Source organism: Mauremys mutica, chromosome 7, assembly GCF_020497125.1.
Source record: "Mauremys mutica isolate MM-2020 ecotype Southern chromosome 7, ASM2049712v1, whole genome shotgun sequence".
Taxonomy (NCBI): Eukaryota; Metazoa; Chordata; order Testudines; family Geoemydidae; genus Mauremys; species Mauremys mutica.
Window position 1 is genome coordinate 47,813,432 of NC_059078.1, and position 14,828 is coordinate 47,828,259.

General features: G+C 54.4%; 2 protein-coding genes across 6 annotated transcripts in view; one reads left to right on the plus strand and one right to left on the minus strand.

The window, feature by feature from the left end:
- Positions 1-3,638: 3,638 nt before the first annotated feature.
- GRM2 (glutamate metabotropic receptor 2) overlaps positions 3,639-14,828 on the plus strand; it is a 45,402-nt gene continuing 34,212 nt past the window's right edge. For both annotated transcript variants that reach the window (XM_045025868.1, XR_006581326.1), the window contains exon 1: positions 3,639-4,271. In XM_045025868.1, coding sequence (XP_044881803.1) covers positions 3,735-4,271 — 537 coding nt within the window. In that variant the 5' untranslated portion in view covers positions 3,639-3,734. The remainder of the gene's footprint in view (positions 4,272-14,828) is intronic.
- LOC123375168 (IQ domain-containing protein F5-like) lies at positions 11,019-14,762 on the minus strand. 4 transcript variants are annotated; one of them, XM_045025875.1, is made up of 4 exons: positions 14,629-14,762; positions 14,096-14,255; positions 13,292-13,456; positions 11,019-11,515 (listed from the first exon to the last, which is right to left on the minus strand). In XM_045025875.1, the coding sequence occupies exons 2-4, from the start codon at positions 14,123-14,125 to the stop codon at positions 11,102-11,104; spliced, it is 609 nt and encodes a 202-aa protein (XP_044881810.1). In that variant the 5' UTR covers positions 14,126-14,255; positions 14,629-14,762; the 3' UTR covers positions 11,019-11,101. The 4 variants fall into 4 exon arrangements, with proteins under 4 accessions (XP_044881810.1, XP_044881807.1, XP_044881808.1 ...); XM_045025872.1 differs by having other exon boundaries at positions 11,019-11,518; XM_045025873.1 differs by having other exon boundaries at positions 11,019-11,518; positions 14,096-14,190; positions 14,629-14,755.

The following is a 14,828-nucleotide window of genomic DNA, read 5'->3' on the forward strand; positions in this document are numbered from 1 at the left end:
CTAGTTCCTGCCAGTGGGGCAGTCAAATTGATTCTGATCGTTTCTTTAAATCACTCCTTGGCTATAAACAGAAACACTTTCTTCTTAATGCGGTTTTAATTCTAGAATCGAACAGTTATTAGATCGTTGTCCCTTATTGAGCTGTTTTGCCTCTTCTCTGCTAAAGGAATCAATCGAACAGGTATTCACCACATGTGTAGGTGTATGCAGCTCATTTGCCAGAACACGTGTAGTGAGGGGGTGGATATGCTCTGAATCCATACGCATGTCTGTACCCACCCAGGCAGAGCCACAGGTATGTCCAAATCCACACACATACAAAATCCATGTGTGTATGGATTAACATATTTGCACAGATCCCCACACATACCACACCCACATGTTTGTGTGAATCTGCACTCTCGCAAATCTATACATGGGGGGAGGGCTAGCTCAGTGGTTTGAGCATTGGCCTGCTAAACCCAGGGTTGTGAGTTCAATCCTTGAGGGAGCCATTTAGGGAACTGGAGTAAAAATCTGGGGATAGGTCCTGCTTTGAGCAGGGGGTTGGACTAGATGATCTCCTGAGGTCCCTTCCAACCCTGATATTCTATGATTCTATAAGTGTATGTATGAAGAAAGAGCCACATGCATTGAGAATCTGCACACTCCCGCAAATCTGCACGTGTTTACAGGCACACACAGACAAAACCACACGTCTGAATCCATAGTCGTACAAAACCACGGCTGTATATGCATCCCTCGACGTATGCCAGGTGTATGTGCACACACCACACACGAATGTAATACTCACCCATCCCCTGCCCCAAAATCCCATACACAGGCTCACTTGGACCTCATGTGCCTGTTACAAGATCACTGACATAGCACAAATATATATACATCTTGGTAGTCCATCGACCAATATATATATACACACACACACACACACACACAGGAAAACACCAAATATCTCTGCTTGGAACCCATGGCTCCCGTTCTGTGTGATCAATCCCCCTCGGACTCTCTGGGGCAGCGTCCACACAAAGATCTCTCTGTGGGTTGTAGCACAGCTGACCCACTGACTATAAAGTACGCAGATAGGAACATAGGGATAATCGCCTCTGAGCCAGCTCTGGGTACATCTAGACCAGTGTCCTGTCTCGTGGGGGAGGGGACAGCCCCAGATATAGCAGAGGAAGATATGAGAACCCTGCAGTAGCAGATGTGGGATAATCTACTCCCCACCTAGGTCTGCTGCTGGTCTCTAACAGCTAGAGATTGGCTTAAACCCTGAAGGACGTGGTTTAACATCCCTCTAAAATTGTTTTCATACTAAATCATTAATGCACACGCACGGAGGAGACTAAAAGCAGAGCTACATGTACCTGGTGCACACCCTGACATCCAAGCATGGAAACCACACGTGTGCTTTTTGACACACATGCCGATATGTGCCAGATTCAGCCCTGCCCACACCTGCCTGTGCACTCCCCTTCGGACACGAGCACGGACATGCTGGCACAAACGTACTCACATGCACATCTCCTATCACACATGCACTTATGTTCACCGGTTCACACACAATCATACAGCCCTGCACAACTAATACACCCATCATGCGCACACACTGATATACACGATACACCTTTTCTAGCTGTCCGCACATCTGCATGGGAGTATGGCTGTACGCACGGGAACATGCACCGCCCAGCTAAAGATCTAGGAGGGAGACCAATTAATGCCCAATCCGGCTGGAGGCCAGTCTGAGCACTCCCACAGTAAACAGCTGCTTAAAGGAGATTTCATTTTACGCAGCATTAACAGGCCATGGAGCTGAGTGGAGAGGTGTGATCAGCTATCAATTTCACCGCCTGGTGCTGGCGGGCACAGAGCTTCTGCCCTTGGTGCTGGTGCCAAGTGCTAATCCTGCCCTCGGGGTGCCAAGGCGGTGAGAGGTTTTTGGGGGGCAGTGGAGCCGGAGGATGTCCTCTCACAGCAGCTCTCCTCTCTGCCTGGCTTGTCACTTACTGAGGGGCCAGGCATGCCTGGCACGAGCTGACAACATGCCATTTAGCTGTGCCAGTCGTCCGAGCTCCCTGTTGCGTCCTGGGGGGCAGGTCCCACATGGAGCAGCACAGGCCATACGGGGAATGAGGAAGGCTCGAACAATGGCTTCATTGTCTCCCTGATTCTGATTCCTTAGGCCAATTCCTCAGCTCCATTCTGGCCACTTTGCCCCACTCTGGCTGTGCCAAGGGGCCGGAAAGGTGGCCGATCCAGCCAGCTCAGTACTGGCCCAGGTTTGCCTCTCCGTGTGGAGGCTATGGCTAAAGTGTAAGCTCTTTGGGGGAGGGACTGCCTGCCACTGTGGGTTTGCTGCAGTGTCTAGCACAATGGGGCCCCCACGGCGCTCCCGCAGTAAACATGAAGAATAACAACAGCCAGGGGAGGGTGGGCAGCCGAAGTGCTGCTGCACTCCAGCAATCCCTTGTTGCCAGAATAGCCCATGGGGGCCATTACCAGCCGGCATAAATTAGAGCAACCTCGAGGTTGCTTAAAACGTGGGCTGAAGAGTGAGCTGGCCCCCAGCAGAGCCAAGGGTTGGCAAAGCAGAAAGGCACTTTTGCCTCCTCCTTGGTCACTATGTGCCGCACAGCTGGGACAAACCCATGGATCGTGGGCCATGCCTCTGTCTGTCTCCTTCCATTTCTCCCTCTCGCTTTGCTGTCCTGGAAGTACCAGCCTGCTGCTGGAGCTGTCACATCCTCTTGGCTCTGATCTCACCCCTTCGCCTCCCTGCAGAAAGCTGGGGAATGCTCCTGTCTGCTGAAGGGCAGGGTCCATGTCACAGCACCCAAGGGAATGTCTGCTCTAGTGGGTGGGAGGGGGGCACACATCTCCTAGGGCAGGTCTCAGCCCCGACTGCTGCTGCCCCTGCCCATCCAGCAGCCTCTAAAGAGAGAAGGAAAAGCAAGGCCCAGTGGGGAGGGGGAATCTCAGAGACTGGCAGTCTGGGGCCAGCAGCCAGTATTCCTGGAGCCCTCCTGATGCAGCTGAGCAGAGGTGGCTTGTCCTGGGGTGGGATCATGGGTGGGTGGGTCACTGGGGAGGTGAGGACGGCCTCGGGGGGAGGCGGGGAAAGAGGATGAAATAGAGAACGGGGAATGGAGATGGAGAGAGGAGAAAAGTGTCTGACCCAGAGGGCGAGAGGGTGCAGGGGGGCAGCCAAGCAGACACCTACCTGCCCCAGGGCTGCCTTGTGCAGCGGGGCTCCACCTGGGCCCCAGGTGTATATTCCTGAGCGCCTCCCATGTCTCGGCCCTGCCCACATACACTCTGGAACAGTGGAGCAGGTGTAGGTGGCACAGGCTGTCAGTGCCCAGCTGAGGGACAGGTTCCTGGACAGCGACCGTCTGACCAATCCCAGGGCACCTACGACTGTCCCAGCGACAGCCCCGGTGATTGAAATGCAGTGCGAGGCTGGCATAGAGTCACCCCAGAGTAGGTAGTATTGGGGCCAGCGGTGGTATCCAAGGCCCTTGGCGGCGGGCGTGACCCCACTGCCCATCCTGCTGTCGCAGCCCTAGTGCAGGCTCCTAGCAACTCTTTCCTCCAGACGTATGACTGTCGATCTGCTCCCTCTGCCCCTACAGGTGCTGAGCACTTCTCCTCCTCCCCAGGCGATGGGTCCCCACTGACCTCCATGCTGTAACCTCCCAGCTCCAGCTCAGCTGCCTGTTGCCAATGCTCGGATGCCAGAGGCCAGCGCTTTGACCAGTGCCGCCAGGTGGCTCTCCCCACTCCCCAGGGGCAGGGCCATGGGGCTCTCTGTCCCCCTGTGGCTTTGGCTGCTGCATGCCGCCACGTGCTTCGCCAGCAGCCCGAACCCCAGCTACAGCACAGTGGCCAAGAAGGAGATCAGCACGGAAGGGGACCTAGTCATTGGGGGGCTGTTCCCGGTGCACGAGAAAGGCAGCTCCAACGAGGAGTGCGGCAAGATCAATGAGCACCGAGGGATCCAGCGCCTCGAGGCCATGCTCTTCGCCTTGGACGAGATCAACAAGGACCAGGGCATCCTGCCAGGGATCACGCTGGGGGCCCACATCCTGGACACCTGCTCCAAGGACACTTACGCCCTGGAGCAGTCTCTGGATTTCGTCCGCGCCTCCCTGACCCGAGTGGATGGCTCCGAACACATCTGCCCTGACGGCTCCTACGCCATCCACGATGACGTCCCCATGGCAATTACCGGGGTCATCGGGGGCTCCTACAGCGACGTCTCCATCCAGGTACTACGTGCACAGAGGGCAAGCTGGGGCCATAGGGATTAGAATGAGGGGGCATTGAGGCCCAGGCCACTGGCAGTGGGATCTAAGGTGACCTCTGTGTGGCCAGTCTGACTCTAGCTCTGGTTGGCAGGGAGTGAATGTCATTACACTCGGCTGGCTACGTGGTATGCTATAGTATGTGCAAGGAGTCTGGGGGAGGGAGGGGTCTCAATCCAGATCCTGGTCACCAGGTGCTCGCATCACAAGAGCTGGTGCTCCATGGCATAGTCTCAGCAGAGAGGCCAAGGACTAGATGGCTGTTGGAGCCCTAGCTGGGGGTCACTCCAGGTTGGATTTGAAGGGGTGTGAGGTGCAGCCATCCCGTCTGTACCTGTTTGGGGGATAAGCAGGGGTCTAAGCGTATGGGTGTGACCTCCACACCACAGGCCACATCACTGTCCCAGGGAATGAGCGCATGGGTTTGACCCCTGCCCACCCCCAAGGAGTGAGCGTATCTGGCTTAACCTACCCTGTGTGCTCCACCCTCCCCGCCCCCAGCCTGAGAGGATTGGTGCAGCCCCACACCTGGCTCTCTCATTGCCCCTGGCATATGCTGATTTCTTTAGTGCCCAATTTACCATTTAGAAGTCAGTCTCCTCCTGACCCATTGCGGGTTTGCCACTGCTCCCATGCATGCACACCCATGCCACTCACCACCCTCCTGCCTGTACACTGGAAAGCATCATACGAGTCGCAGGGAAAGAGCCACAGACATTCCTCGGTGACACAGTGCTGATTTGGGGCCTGTCAGTTTAACTGCAGCCTCTCCGGCCTTTTATGAACCTAAAATGTCTCTCTGGGCTTGTGAGGGATCCGGGCATGTCAGCCCAGGCAGAGTGGACGTGGTGTGGCAAGTGGTGCAGAGGTCACACCCCATACGTTCAGACCCCTGGGATGGTGATGTGGTGCAATGGTCAGACCTGTACGCTCAGATCCCTGGGATGTGATGTGGTATGTGGTGTGGAGGTCACACCCTTACACTCAGATCCCTGGGATGGTGATGTGGCACATGGTGCGGTGGTCACACCTGTAATGATCAGATCCCTGGGATGGTGATGTGGTGTGGTGGTCACACCTGTACATTCAGAGCCCTGGGATGGTGACGTGGCACATAGCATGGAGCTCAAACTTGTATGTTCAGACCCCTGGGATGGTGATATGGCACATGGTGCGGAGGTCACACCTGTATGATCAGATCCCTGGGATGGTGATGTGGTGTGGTGGTCACACCTGTACATTCAGAGCCCTGGGATGGTGACGTGGCACATAGCATGGAGCTCACACTTGTATGTTCAGACCCTTGGGATGGTGATATGGCACATGGTGCGGAGGTCACACCTATATGATCAGATCCCTGGGATGGTGACGTGGTGCGGTGGTCACACCTGTACATTCAGAGCCCTGGGATGGTGACGTGGCACATGACATGGAGGTCACACTCGTAAGTTCAGACCCCTGGGATGGTGATGTGGCACATGACATGGAGGTCACACTCGTACGTTCAGACCCCTGGGATGGTGATGTGACACATGGTGTGGAGGTCACACACCTGGATGCTCAGACCCCTGAGACGGTGATGTGGTAGTGAGGAGGTCACACCCGTGTGCTCAGACCCCTGGGGCGGTGATGTGGCATGTGGTGTGGAGGTCACACCCGTGCGCTCACACCCCTGGGGCAGTGATGTGGCATGTGGTGTGGAGGTCACACCCATGCGTTCAGACCCCCGGGGCAGTGATGTGGCACGGGGTGTGGAGGTCACACCCTGAGACCTGGTGTGTGCTTGTAGCAGACGTGTATACACCCATTTGTTGAATACTGAATGTCTTTGAATTCTTCCCAAGCACAGACCCTGCGACTTGCCCTGACCTCGTCCACACACTAGTATTTTCCAAGCCCTTTCTCCTTGCTGTGGCCATGATGTTAAACTCAGCCTAACTCAGCTCCCTGCCTGGGGGTGGGAGGGGGAGCTTTTTATAGTACAGCAGCCATGTTGTGCCTTCCCTACCCCGCCACAGTGCCTCCCTCTCATGGAGAGCACCTTCCCCCCACCCCCGATTCCACGCAGGTTAGTGGGGGCCTAGATCCCGAAGTGCTCAATAGCCGCCGCTCCCAACCGACACGGTACTTAGCGGCTGCTCCCAAGCCTCCCTGCTGCATTAATGCTGTAATTAATGTAAATTAATCTCTCATTATCCCATTCAAAGCCTGGCCCAGGGAAGCAGGGAGCGTGGCTAGGTGAGCCGGTGTGGCAGCCAGCCTGGTGCCAGGGCTTTGGGGCACTGAGCCAGGCGTGCAAGAAACTAAGCCGAGAGTCCGAGTGGAGCTGGCTCCTTGCAGCAGGCCTGTGTGGGAGAGCCAGTCATTCAGCAGAGCCCTGAGCTGCTGTGGGGGGGGTGGGGGGGGGCACCAGTGCCCATTCACAGCCCTTCTCTCCCTTCCCCAGCTCTCATGCTCTGCCTCAGCTCTGCCCCACCGAGCACACCTGAGACTCCACCATCTGTTGCTAGCATCAGCCACTTTCCCTCAGGCCTCCTGGGCCAAATGCCTCCCCTTGGGGTAGCTCGGCCGGAGTCAGTGAGACGCAGGCCCAGGGTGGGAGCAGGGCCCCTGGTTGGCTGACGAAGAGACACAGAAAAGGAAGGAGGCCTTTATTCATTTATAGCGCCCCTGCCTCCCCGTGAGTGGGTGAATGCCAGGCAGCATCCCTACCCGCCCCACACACCTCTAGCCCCTGTCCCGCGAGATCGCGCCAGCAATCCGCCTTCCCTTCCTGCAGGCCCTTCTTTATGTACTCCCTGGATTCCCCTCCCAAGCAGATTGCTGCACAGCTCGGGCGAGCAACTCTCCTTTCCCTTCCAACTCAAGATGATGCCCCCCTGAGCCAGGCTGCCAGGGACCCCTCGGCCCTGAACCAAGGGGTCTGCAGGGATGGGGAAGGGGACAAGCAGGCAGTTGGGAAGGGAAGCAAGGCAGGAGAAAAGGGAGGTGGGCCAAAGAGCAGGGAGAGGCTGCAGGAGCTGAAAAGATGGGGGTACAGGAGCTGGATGGGCAGCTGTGATGTATGTTTGAAGTGCCATGAATAGCATTGCAGTGGGGCTGTAGGAAGTAAAGTGAGCATTTTCTCTTTGAAGCTATTGTAGATGGAGCAAGAGAAAAAGGAGGAGGGGAAGGAAAGAAAGGGATGAGGGAGGGATGGATGGACAGATAGAAATGATGATGGGGCCAGACAGACAGGCAATTAGATCCATCGACAGCCCAGAAGGTGGGTAAATCCATCGCTGGGCAGACGAAAGGAGAGGGAGATCGGCAGCGAGATCATTAGGCAGCTCATTAAAAAGATAAGCAGCTAATTAGCTGCAGTTGCAGACACTGTCCAGGGCTGGGGATAGAGCTGCACAGCACTGAGGAGAATACGGAGCCATTTATTAATAATTCTGGGCTTTCCTAGTGCTGCGTGTGTCTCCCCCAGGCTGCAATAAAGCAGAGCCTGCTCGCAGTCTCCCCTGGGCTGAGCACAGAGAGCTCCAGGTTTGATCCAGCTGAGACATCACATTTCTGAGGCCTGCATTGAATTAGCACCTTCCCCCACCCTGACAGCAGCACACGCGCTCCCCGCTCTTTCCTCACTGGGTGCTCTCCCTCTCTCTCAACACTCCCTTCTGGGAGCAGCAGCCCCTCATTCTGCAGGGTGGCTTGAGGACCAGTGGCTGAGTCCAAGGACAGTGCAGCCTGCCCAGCACCGGGCCCAAGGTGGCTGTGAGCTCAGATGCAGGGCCAGTGTGACCCCAAGTGTAAATTAGCGCAGCCCCAGGCGCTCAGCTCTATGCTGTGCCTGTGTAGGGGGGATTCCCAGCCACTCATGGTGTCTGTATCAGCCCCTATATGTTTCCAGAGCAGTGCAGGGTTGGATCTCTCCTTGCCTGTCTGTGCTATGCCAGACACCTTCGGCAGGTATAATTCACCTAGCTCCCCATAGCCCCCCTGGAGGAAAAGTCAGTGCTGCATGTTTTCTTGTTTCCAAGATCATAGCTAATGCTAGTCTCTGTTATCCAGAAAGGCCTCCAAAGCATTTTCACAGGCCGCAGACACCCAGCATTGCTCTCTGTTACAGCTCTGACAGTGTAATCTGGATTAATGCAGCAGGACTGCTCTACTGATGTGACTGCTAGCTGGATATACAGGAACTGTGCACCAACACTGAGATGCAGCCACCTCCGGTGGAACACAGCAGCTGTTTGAAGCCATCTAGGCAAGACACTGGAGCCAGTTCAGCCTGCCGGGAGAAGAGAGCAGGAGGGGTTAGGACAGCAAGATGCAGTTACTGGTGGGAATTTTGCTCGGATGCAGAAGCTGATGCTGCTCTGTTCTTGTGAAAAGCAAGACGAGGTTTTTATCAGTCACGAGTGGTTGAGGACCGCTCCTCTGAAAGGGGGCATTGCCAGCAGCACAGTGCCCCCTATGGCAGTGGATCAGCAGAGTCACAAAAGGGTATCACTCCCCAAGGCACCAGCATCACTCTCTCTAGCACCTGTTTTTTCCAGTCTGCTGCTGAGGTTATTGCTGGCCAAGATGCTGGTTTTGGCCCAGATCCTCCAAGGTGTTTATGCTCCTAACTTCCATTGATTCCAAGGGTCCTAAATACCGTGGGATCTCTGGACTTTCCCCCTTTCTTTCACTTCACTGAAAACTCCATTAGCTTGAGGCTGAGGGGATGGTTGGGTGTCTCATAACTACCACCTCCCCTGGTCATTCACCCACATGGCTCTAAAAGAGCTGCATGAGTCACTCCAGCTGAAACTGATCCCTTGGCAGACTCGGCATGGACCTCTGCCACTTACTGTCCTGTACCATTGGGCTGATCTTCTGCATAGGGGCAAATTGCACCCACAACCCCTCCTTTCTGCTTAGCCCAGGCTCCCTGTTTAATATGGACTCGCCTTGTTCCTGGACCCCAGTATGAGCTGAGCCATTCCATTTAGTGCTTTCTTGCCTTCACGCCGTATAGAGCCTTTCATCTGCCAGGGTCTCCAGCCGTTTCACAAACGTATCCCCTCAATCTTTGGAATTGCAGTCAGTGCAGCTGTGCTGATTTCTACCAGGATTGGATCTGGCCTTGTGTACATTCGGATCACTCCCACCACCTGGTAATCAGCCTCTTCTGCAGCAGTGCATGACAGTGGGGTGGAGGGGCTGGAATTTAGGGAACAGGAGGTAATTGCCAACAGCCAGGACCCTAAGTTTAATGAGGAATCTTTATGGACCACAAACGGTTGAAATCTACCAGCACAGTGCCCCCTGGGTATTCACTCAGTCCTGATTCAGCCAGAGGAGAGCGACCTACTAGCACAAAAACAGGGCATTGTGCCACACAGTTCCTTCCTGCAGGGTACAGGGTTTCCTTGGCAGTCTCCTAGCTAAGGATGAGGCCAAAATTTCCCCTGTAGTTCCATCTGGATGTGATATTCTCCTGCACTCCCTGAGTTAACCTGTTGGTTAGTGTGACTGTCCACTGTTAAAAACAGCTGCCATGTTTCACCCCAGAGGTGGCTGCATGGCAGTGCAGGTGAGGTGATTTTCTTATAAGTGGTTGTAGGCCTGGCTTGACATGAATAATTAAACATGGGTGAAACCTCATTTCTCAGAAGACAGGATTAAGGATGTAAATGGATCAGCACCCTGGAAACAGAGTGTCTGCACTAGCTAAGACAGGGGTGAACCCCAAGGGAACCATTTACAATGGCCAAGATAACAATCAACAAGATCAATTGGGCCCATAAAGATGATGTAAAGAGTAAGTCATGTGTGGACATAGCATGCTGTACGGGGATTGTACAGCCAATCCTTAAACGTGTGATGCAGTGTATACTAAACACAGTTTAATCTGGAAACGTCTATAGAGGAAGAAGTTTGCTGTGTAACTTTGAGGGGTGTGGTATGCCCAGTACCCACCCTCTACTCTTGAGCCTACTCAACTCAAGTGTCATTTGATTGCATGCCAATAAAAAAACCTCAGTGAGGAGTTCAGAGTTGAGCTGAATTCTTAGGAACTGAGAGGATAAGATCTTGGAGGCCACTGGGTGGATAAGGGCTCAGAAGCTACCCCAACGTACTTCTGAGCGGATAAGGTCTCGGAGGCTACCTCAGAACTGGGCTGGTGGAAGTCACAGGGCTCTGCTGTGAGCAATACAAAGTTCTTGAGACTAGTGGATGCAGACTGAGGCCTGGGCTGTCTAGCATCCATGGCCAGCCTGGCTCTCTAGGTCTTGGCATGGAGTAAACAGCCCCGGAATGGACAGCTGCCTATGCTACCTGGTGAGGTGCTAGATTCCCACCTCAACTGCTAGAAGAGGGCCTCATCCTCCCTGATTGAACTAACCTTGTTATCTCTAGCCTGCTTCTTGCTTGCATATATATACCTGCCCCTGGAAATTTCCACTACATGCATCCGACGAAGTGGGTATTCACCCACGAAAGCTCATGCTCCAATACGTCTGTTAGTCTATAAGGTGCCACAGGACTCTGCTGCTTTTACAGATCCAGACTAACATGGCTACCCTCTGATACTAGATTCCCAGTGTGACCTTCCTCGCAAGGCCTACAGTGGCTTGGACTGCGTCTTTGTACGCCAGCTTGGCCTGTCCACTTTCAGAGGCCCGCTGCCTGTCCGCCCGCCCCAGGATTTCACTGGAAAGCACTTCCTGACTGGGATTTCACTTCCAGGGAACATGTTTATTTCATTCTCTGTGCTTGTCTCCGCACAGAGCCTTTCCCACAGCTTTAACAGAGTCGGCTTAACCAACAACAATCTCAATGTTCAGGTCCACCGCCCCGTCAGCCAGGCTGCTCCCTGCGAACACCACAGCCTCTCTCCGGCAGGTGTAGTGCCGCCACTTGTTCTGGATAACCAGGACTGCCCTCTGGTATTTCTTGTACTGGCTCCTCACACACCACATCCTGACCAGCGACTGCAGGAGGACGGTAGCTCTCACAGGCCTCACATACATTGCCAGTGCCCTGACCCGCCTCTCCTCCCGCTGCCAGAATGAGACCCGGCGCCACCACCTCTGGATCACCAGCACGCAGAGCGTTGCTTGGTGCACCGTTCGCCGGGTGAGCACCCCTCGCCACCACGACTGGATGGCAATGGCGGATTTCCTGCTGGGGTCCTTCTCTGGTGATGGGGAGAGAGGGGGAGAGATTTCTTTCTGCTGTGAAGAGAAGGCAGGAAACCGTCTGTCGCTACAGGAGAGGCAGCCACAGAATAGCACCCATCTCCTCATTGAGTCAGAAACATTGTGCAAACTTGTGACGTAAAAATCCCATGCACTGCTACAGACTAGGGACCAAATGGCTAGGCAACAGTTCTGCAGAAAAGAACCTAGGAGTTACAGTGGACGAGAAGCTGGATATGAGTCAACAGTATGCCCTTGTTGCCAAGAAAGCTAACAGCATTTTGGGCTGTATAAGTAGGGGCATTGCCAGCAGATCAAGAGACGTGATCGTTCCCCTCTATTAGACATTGGTGAGGCCTCATCTGGAGTACTGTGTCCAGTTTGAGGCCCCACACTACAAGAAGGATGTGGACAAATTGGAAACAGTCCAGCGGAGGGCAACAAAAATGATTAGGGGGCTGGAGCACATGACCTACGAGGAGAGGCTGAGGGAACTTCTGCAGAAGAGAAGAATGAGGGGGGATTTGATAGCTGCTTTCAGCTACCTGAAAGGGGGTTCCAAAGAGGATGGATCTAGACTGTTCTGAGTGGTAGCAGATGACAGAACAAGGAGTAACGGTCTCAAGTTGCAATGGGGGAGCTTTAGGTTGGATATTAGGAAAATCTTTTTCACTAGGAGGGTGGTGAAGCACTGGAATTGATTACCTAGGGAGGTGGTGGAATCTCCTTCCTTAGAGGTTTTTAAGGTCAGGCTTGACAAAGCCCTGGCTGGGATGATTTAGTTGGGGGTTGGTCCTGCTTTGAGCAGGGGTTGGACTAGATGACCTCCTGAGGTCCCTTCCAACCCTGATATTCTATGATTCTATGATCTATTTTCCCCCGTCACTCCTGTGTCTGTAATGATCTCAGCTACAGGCCACCAGCAGAGTCTGAACTCAGGGCCTTCTGCACTAAAGCGCAGACTTCTATTGCTTGAGCTAAAGGAAAAGTTCCATTATCTGACAGCAGTAGTAGGCTGCTGTCTTCTATGTGGCCTAGCCCCTAGAAGGGGACATGGCACCCACTTTATGTTTATTGAACACCTTTTTGCCCAAACATAGGTGTCCATGTAGGCCATAAATAGGCACCTAAGAGACCAGCCAAAACTAGCTGCCTCATTGGGGTTGATCCAGCTGAACAACCAATCGCAGCTCTGTGAAGCTGCTGACACAGTACCATGCACACTGCCATTTTCAGGGGGCCCAGTTGGGACTTAAAATACCAGCCTGAGCCTGCAGGAAGGGTCTCCTACGCCCGCGGGGTGAGCTGTTGTTTTGGCTGGCCATAGTCACTGGAGAAGGCGGAATCCCACTAAGCCTGTTGGGGGAGATGCTGGGAGAGCGTTGGGGCCGTTGCGGCTCTGAAGGAATGTCTGGGCCTGCCTCTGTGCTCTGCAGTGGGAGGAGTGGAAATGGAGAACCAGGACCAGCTTTCCAGGCCTGGCAGAAAAAGACCATCACAGAGAACCGGAAGGACTCCCGGAGCTGTGCAGAGAAGAGAGGCTGCCCCGAGCCAGGCTCCCCATGAAATCTGACCCAGTTTCCCCAGTTCCACTGGTCATGCTACATGTCTTGGCACTGGCCATTCAGCTCTTGCCAGCTTTTGCCTAAGCCCCCTTTGGCTTCCAGAGTGGGGGGATGTCTTTAAAAGTGATATGAAGGGAGCTGTTGGGGAGCAGATCTGTGCTGGGTGACCCCCACGACCCCCACTAAGCTGTGCCTGGAGGTTCGAAGTCAAAGAAATCCCACCTGCGAGATGGAGGATACTCACGTCCATAGCTGCTGCCTGATCTGGAGCGCCCAGCTGCTGCAGGGAGTCTAGAGCTGCCAAGAGCTGCCTCTGAGCATCATCCCCGCCTCCCAGGGCAGGGTCTGGGACCATGGAGTTCTTCAGCGCCTTGGCATCAGGCTTCTTCCTGGGGCTGCCCTCCAGAGCCTTCACGCCCGCCATGGAGGAAGGAAAGAGAAGAGCTGCTCAGCGTAAGGACGGGAGGGAGATTTCAGGGCTGACGACTGCAGCCCAGCGAAGGTGAAAAGTCCTTACCGCCCATCAGTGAGGCTTCCCCTCGTCAGCACCTGCCAGTGTTACCCTGACTTTCCCCGAGCTTGTCAGGGCTCCAAAAGAACAGGTGCGGGAGCTAGAGCCAGCAGACTGGGTGTGCTGCAGTCTGCCTCAGAGATAGGTGTAACTGAGAGCAGAGCTTGGCTCCTAGAGACAGGCGGACGTACACAGAGACAGGAGGAGACATGGGACTGCCCAGCCGGGATCGGATTAGTGCACCAGTTAATCCAGGGGCCGGTGCCAGCTGCTGCAGAGGACGGGCAGTTAGGAGATAACCTGCCCCAGGGGGAGAGAAATCCAATCCCAGGGCTCGGCCTGGCTGCATTGACTTTGGTGGGCATTGTCTACAGGCGGCAACCCCAGTTATTCAGTTTAATTGCAAGTTTATTCATTAGCGCCCTCATCGCCGACGGCTTCAGCCCTTCTGCAGTCAGTGCAATCGCACCCAACCCAACGGTGTTGGTCACAAAGACTGGTACCAGACACACTTAGAAAATCTTTCCATATCCTCACCTGGTTTGGGTGGAAACATAACCCTTCCATGATCAGCTTCTTTGCTCGGGGATGTGGGTAGGTTGAGGAGAAGCAGGGAATTTAATGCTGGAGAGCTGAATGCAATGGAGGAGGAGTGAAGGCAGGCAGTGGACCCCATCCTGAATAAGAGAATGCCTCACTGAGAGTGAGGAGGTGGGTGGAGTCAGTCAAACCTAGGCTTCTCCTCCACACCAACCCTAGGCTTCTCCTCCAGTGGATCCCCCAGCTGTGTCCTGAGAGAGCTACACTCTCCTAGCAGGGAAGGGGAAACCTGCTCCCCATGCTTTGCCATCCTCAGCTTCTCCATTTGCCCCCATTGCCCATGGTTTCTCCAGAAGATCTACCACATCCTGCCCCAAGAGACAATCCTCTCCTCAACAGTGGGCTTGGGGAAGGGACATGGTGCCTATAAAGGGATCTGTGCCTGACAAGTTTCTACTTCTAGGGTTGATATTACCCCCCTCAACAGCCAGATATAAGAGAGTGTTATCTGTGAGTAATGCACTCCATACGGGAGGTTTGCTTTCTCGTGCCCCCATGAGGCACCTCACATCTCAGGAGAGGACCACGTTTCCCTGGGATGGCAGGAGTTCACCTTTCATCAGCTGAGGGTCTTTTAGGACACTAGCATCAGCACCCTGTGGTGAGAGCTGTGATGTTACAATGGACACCGACATCGCCAGTCAAGCTGGTCAACCCAGGTAACGGATGA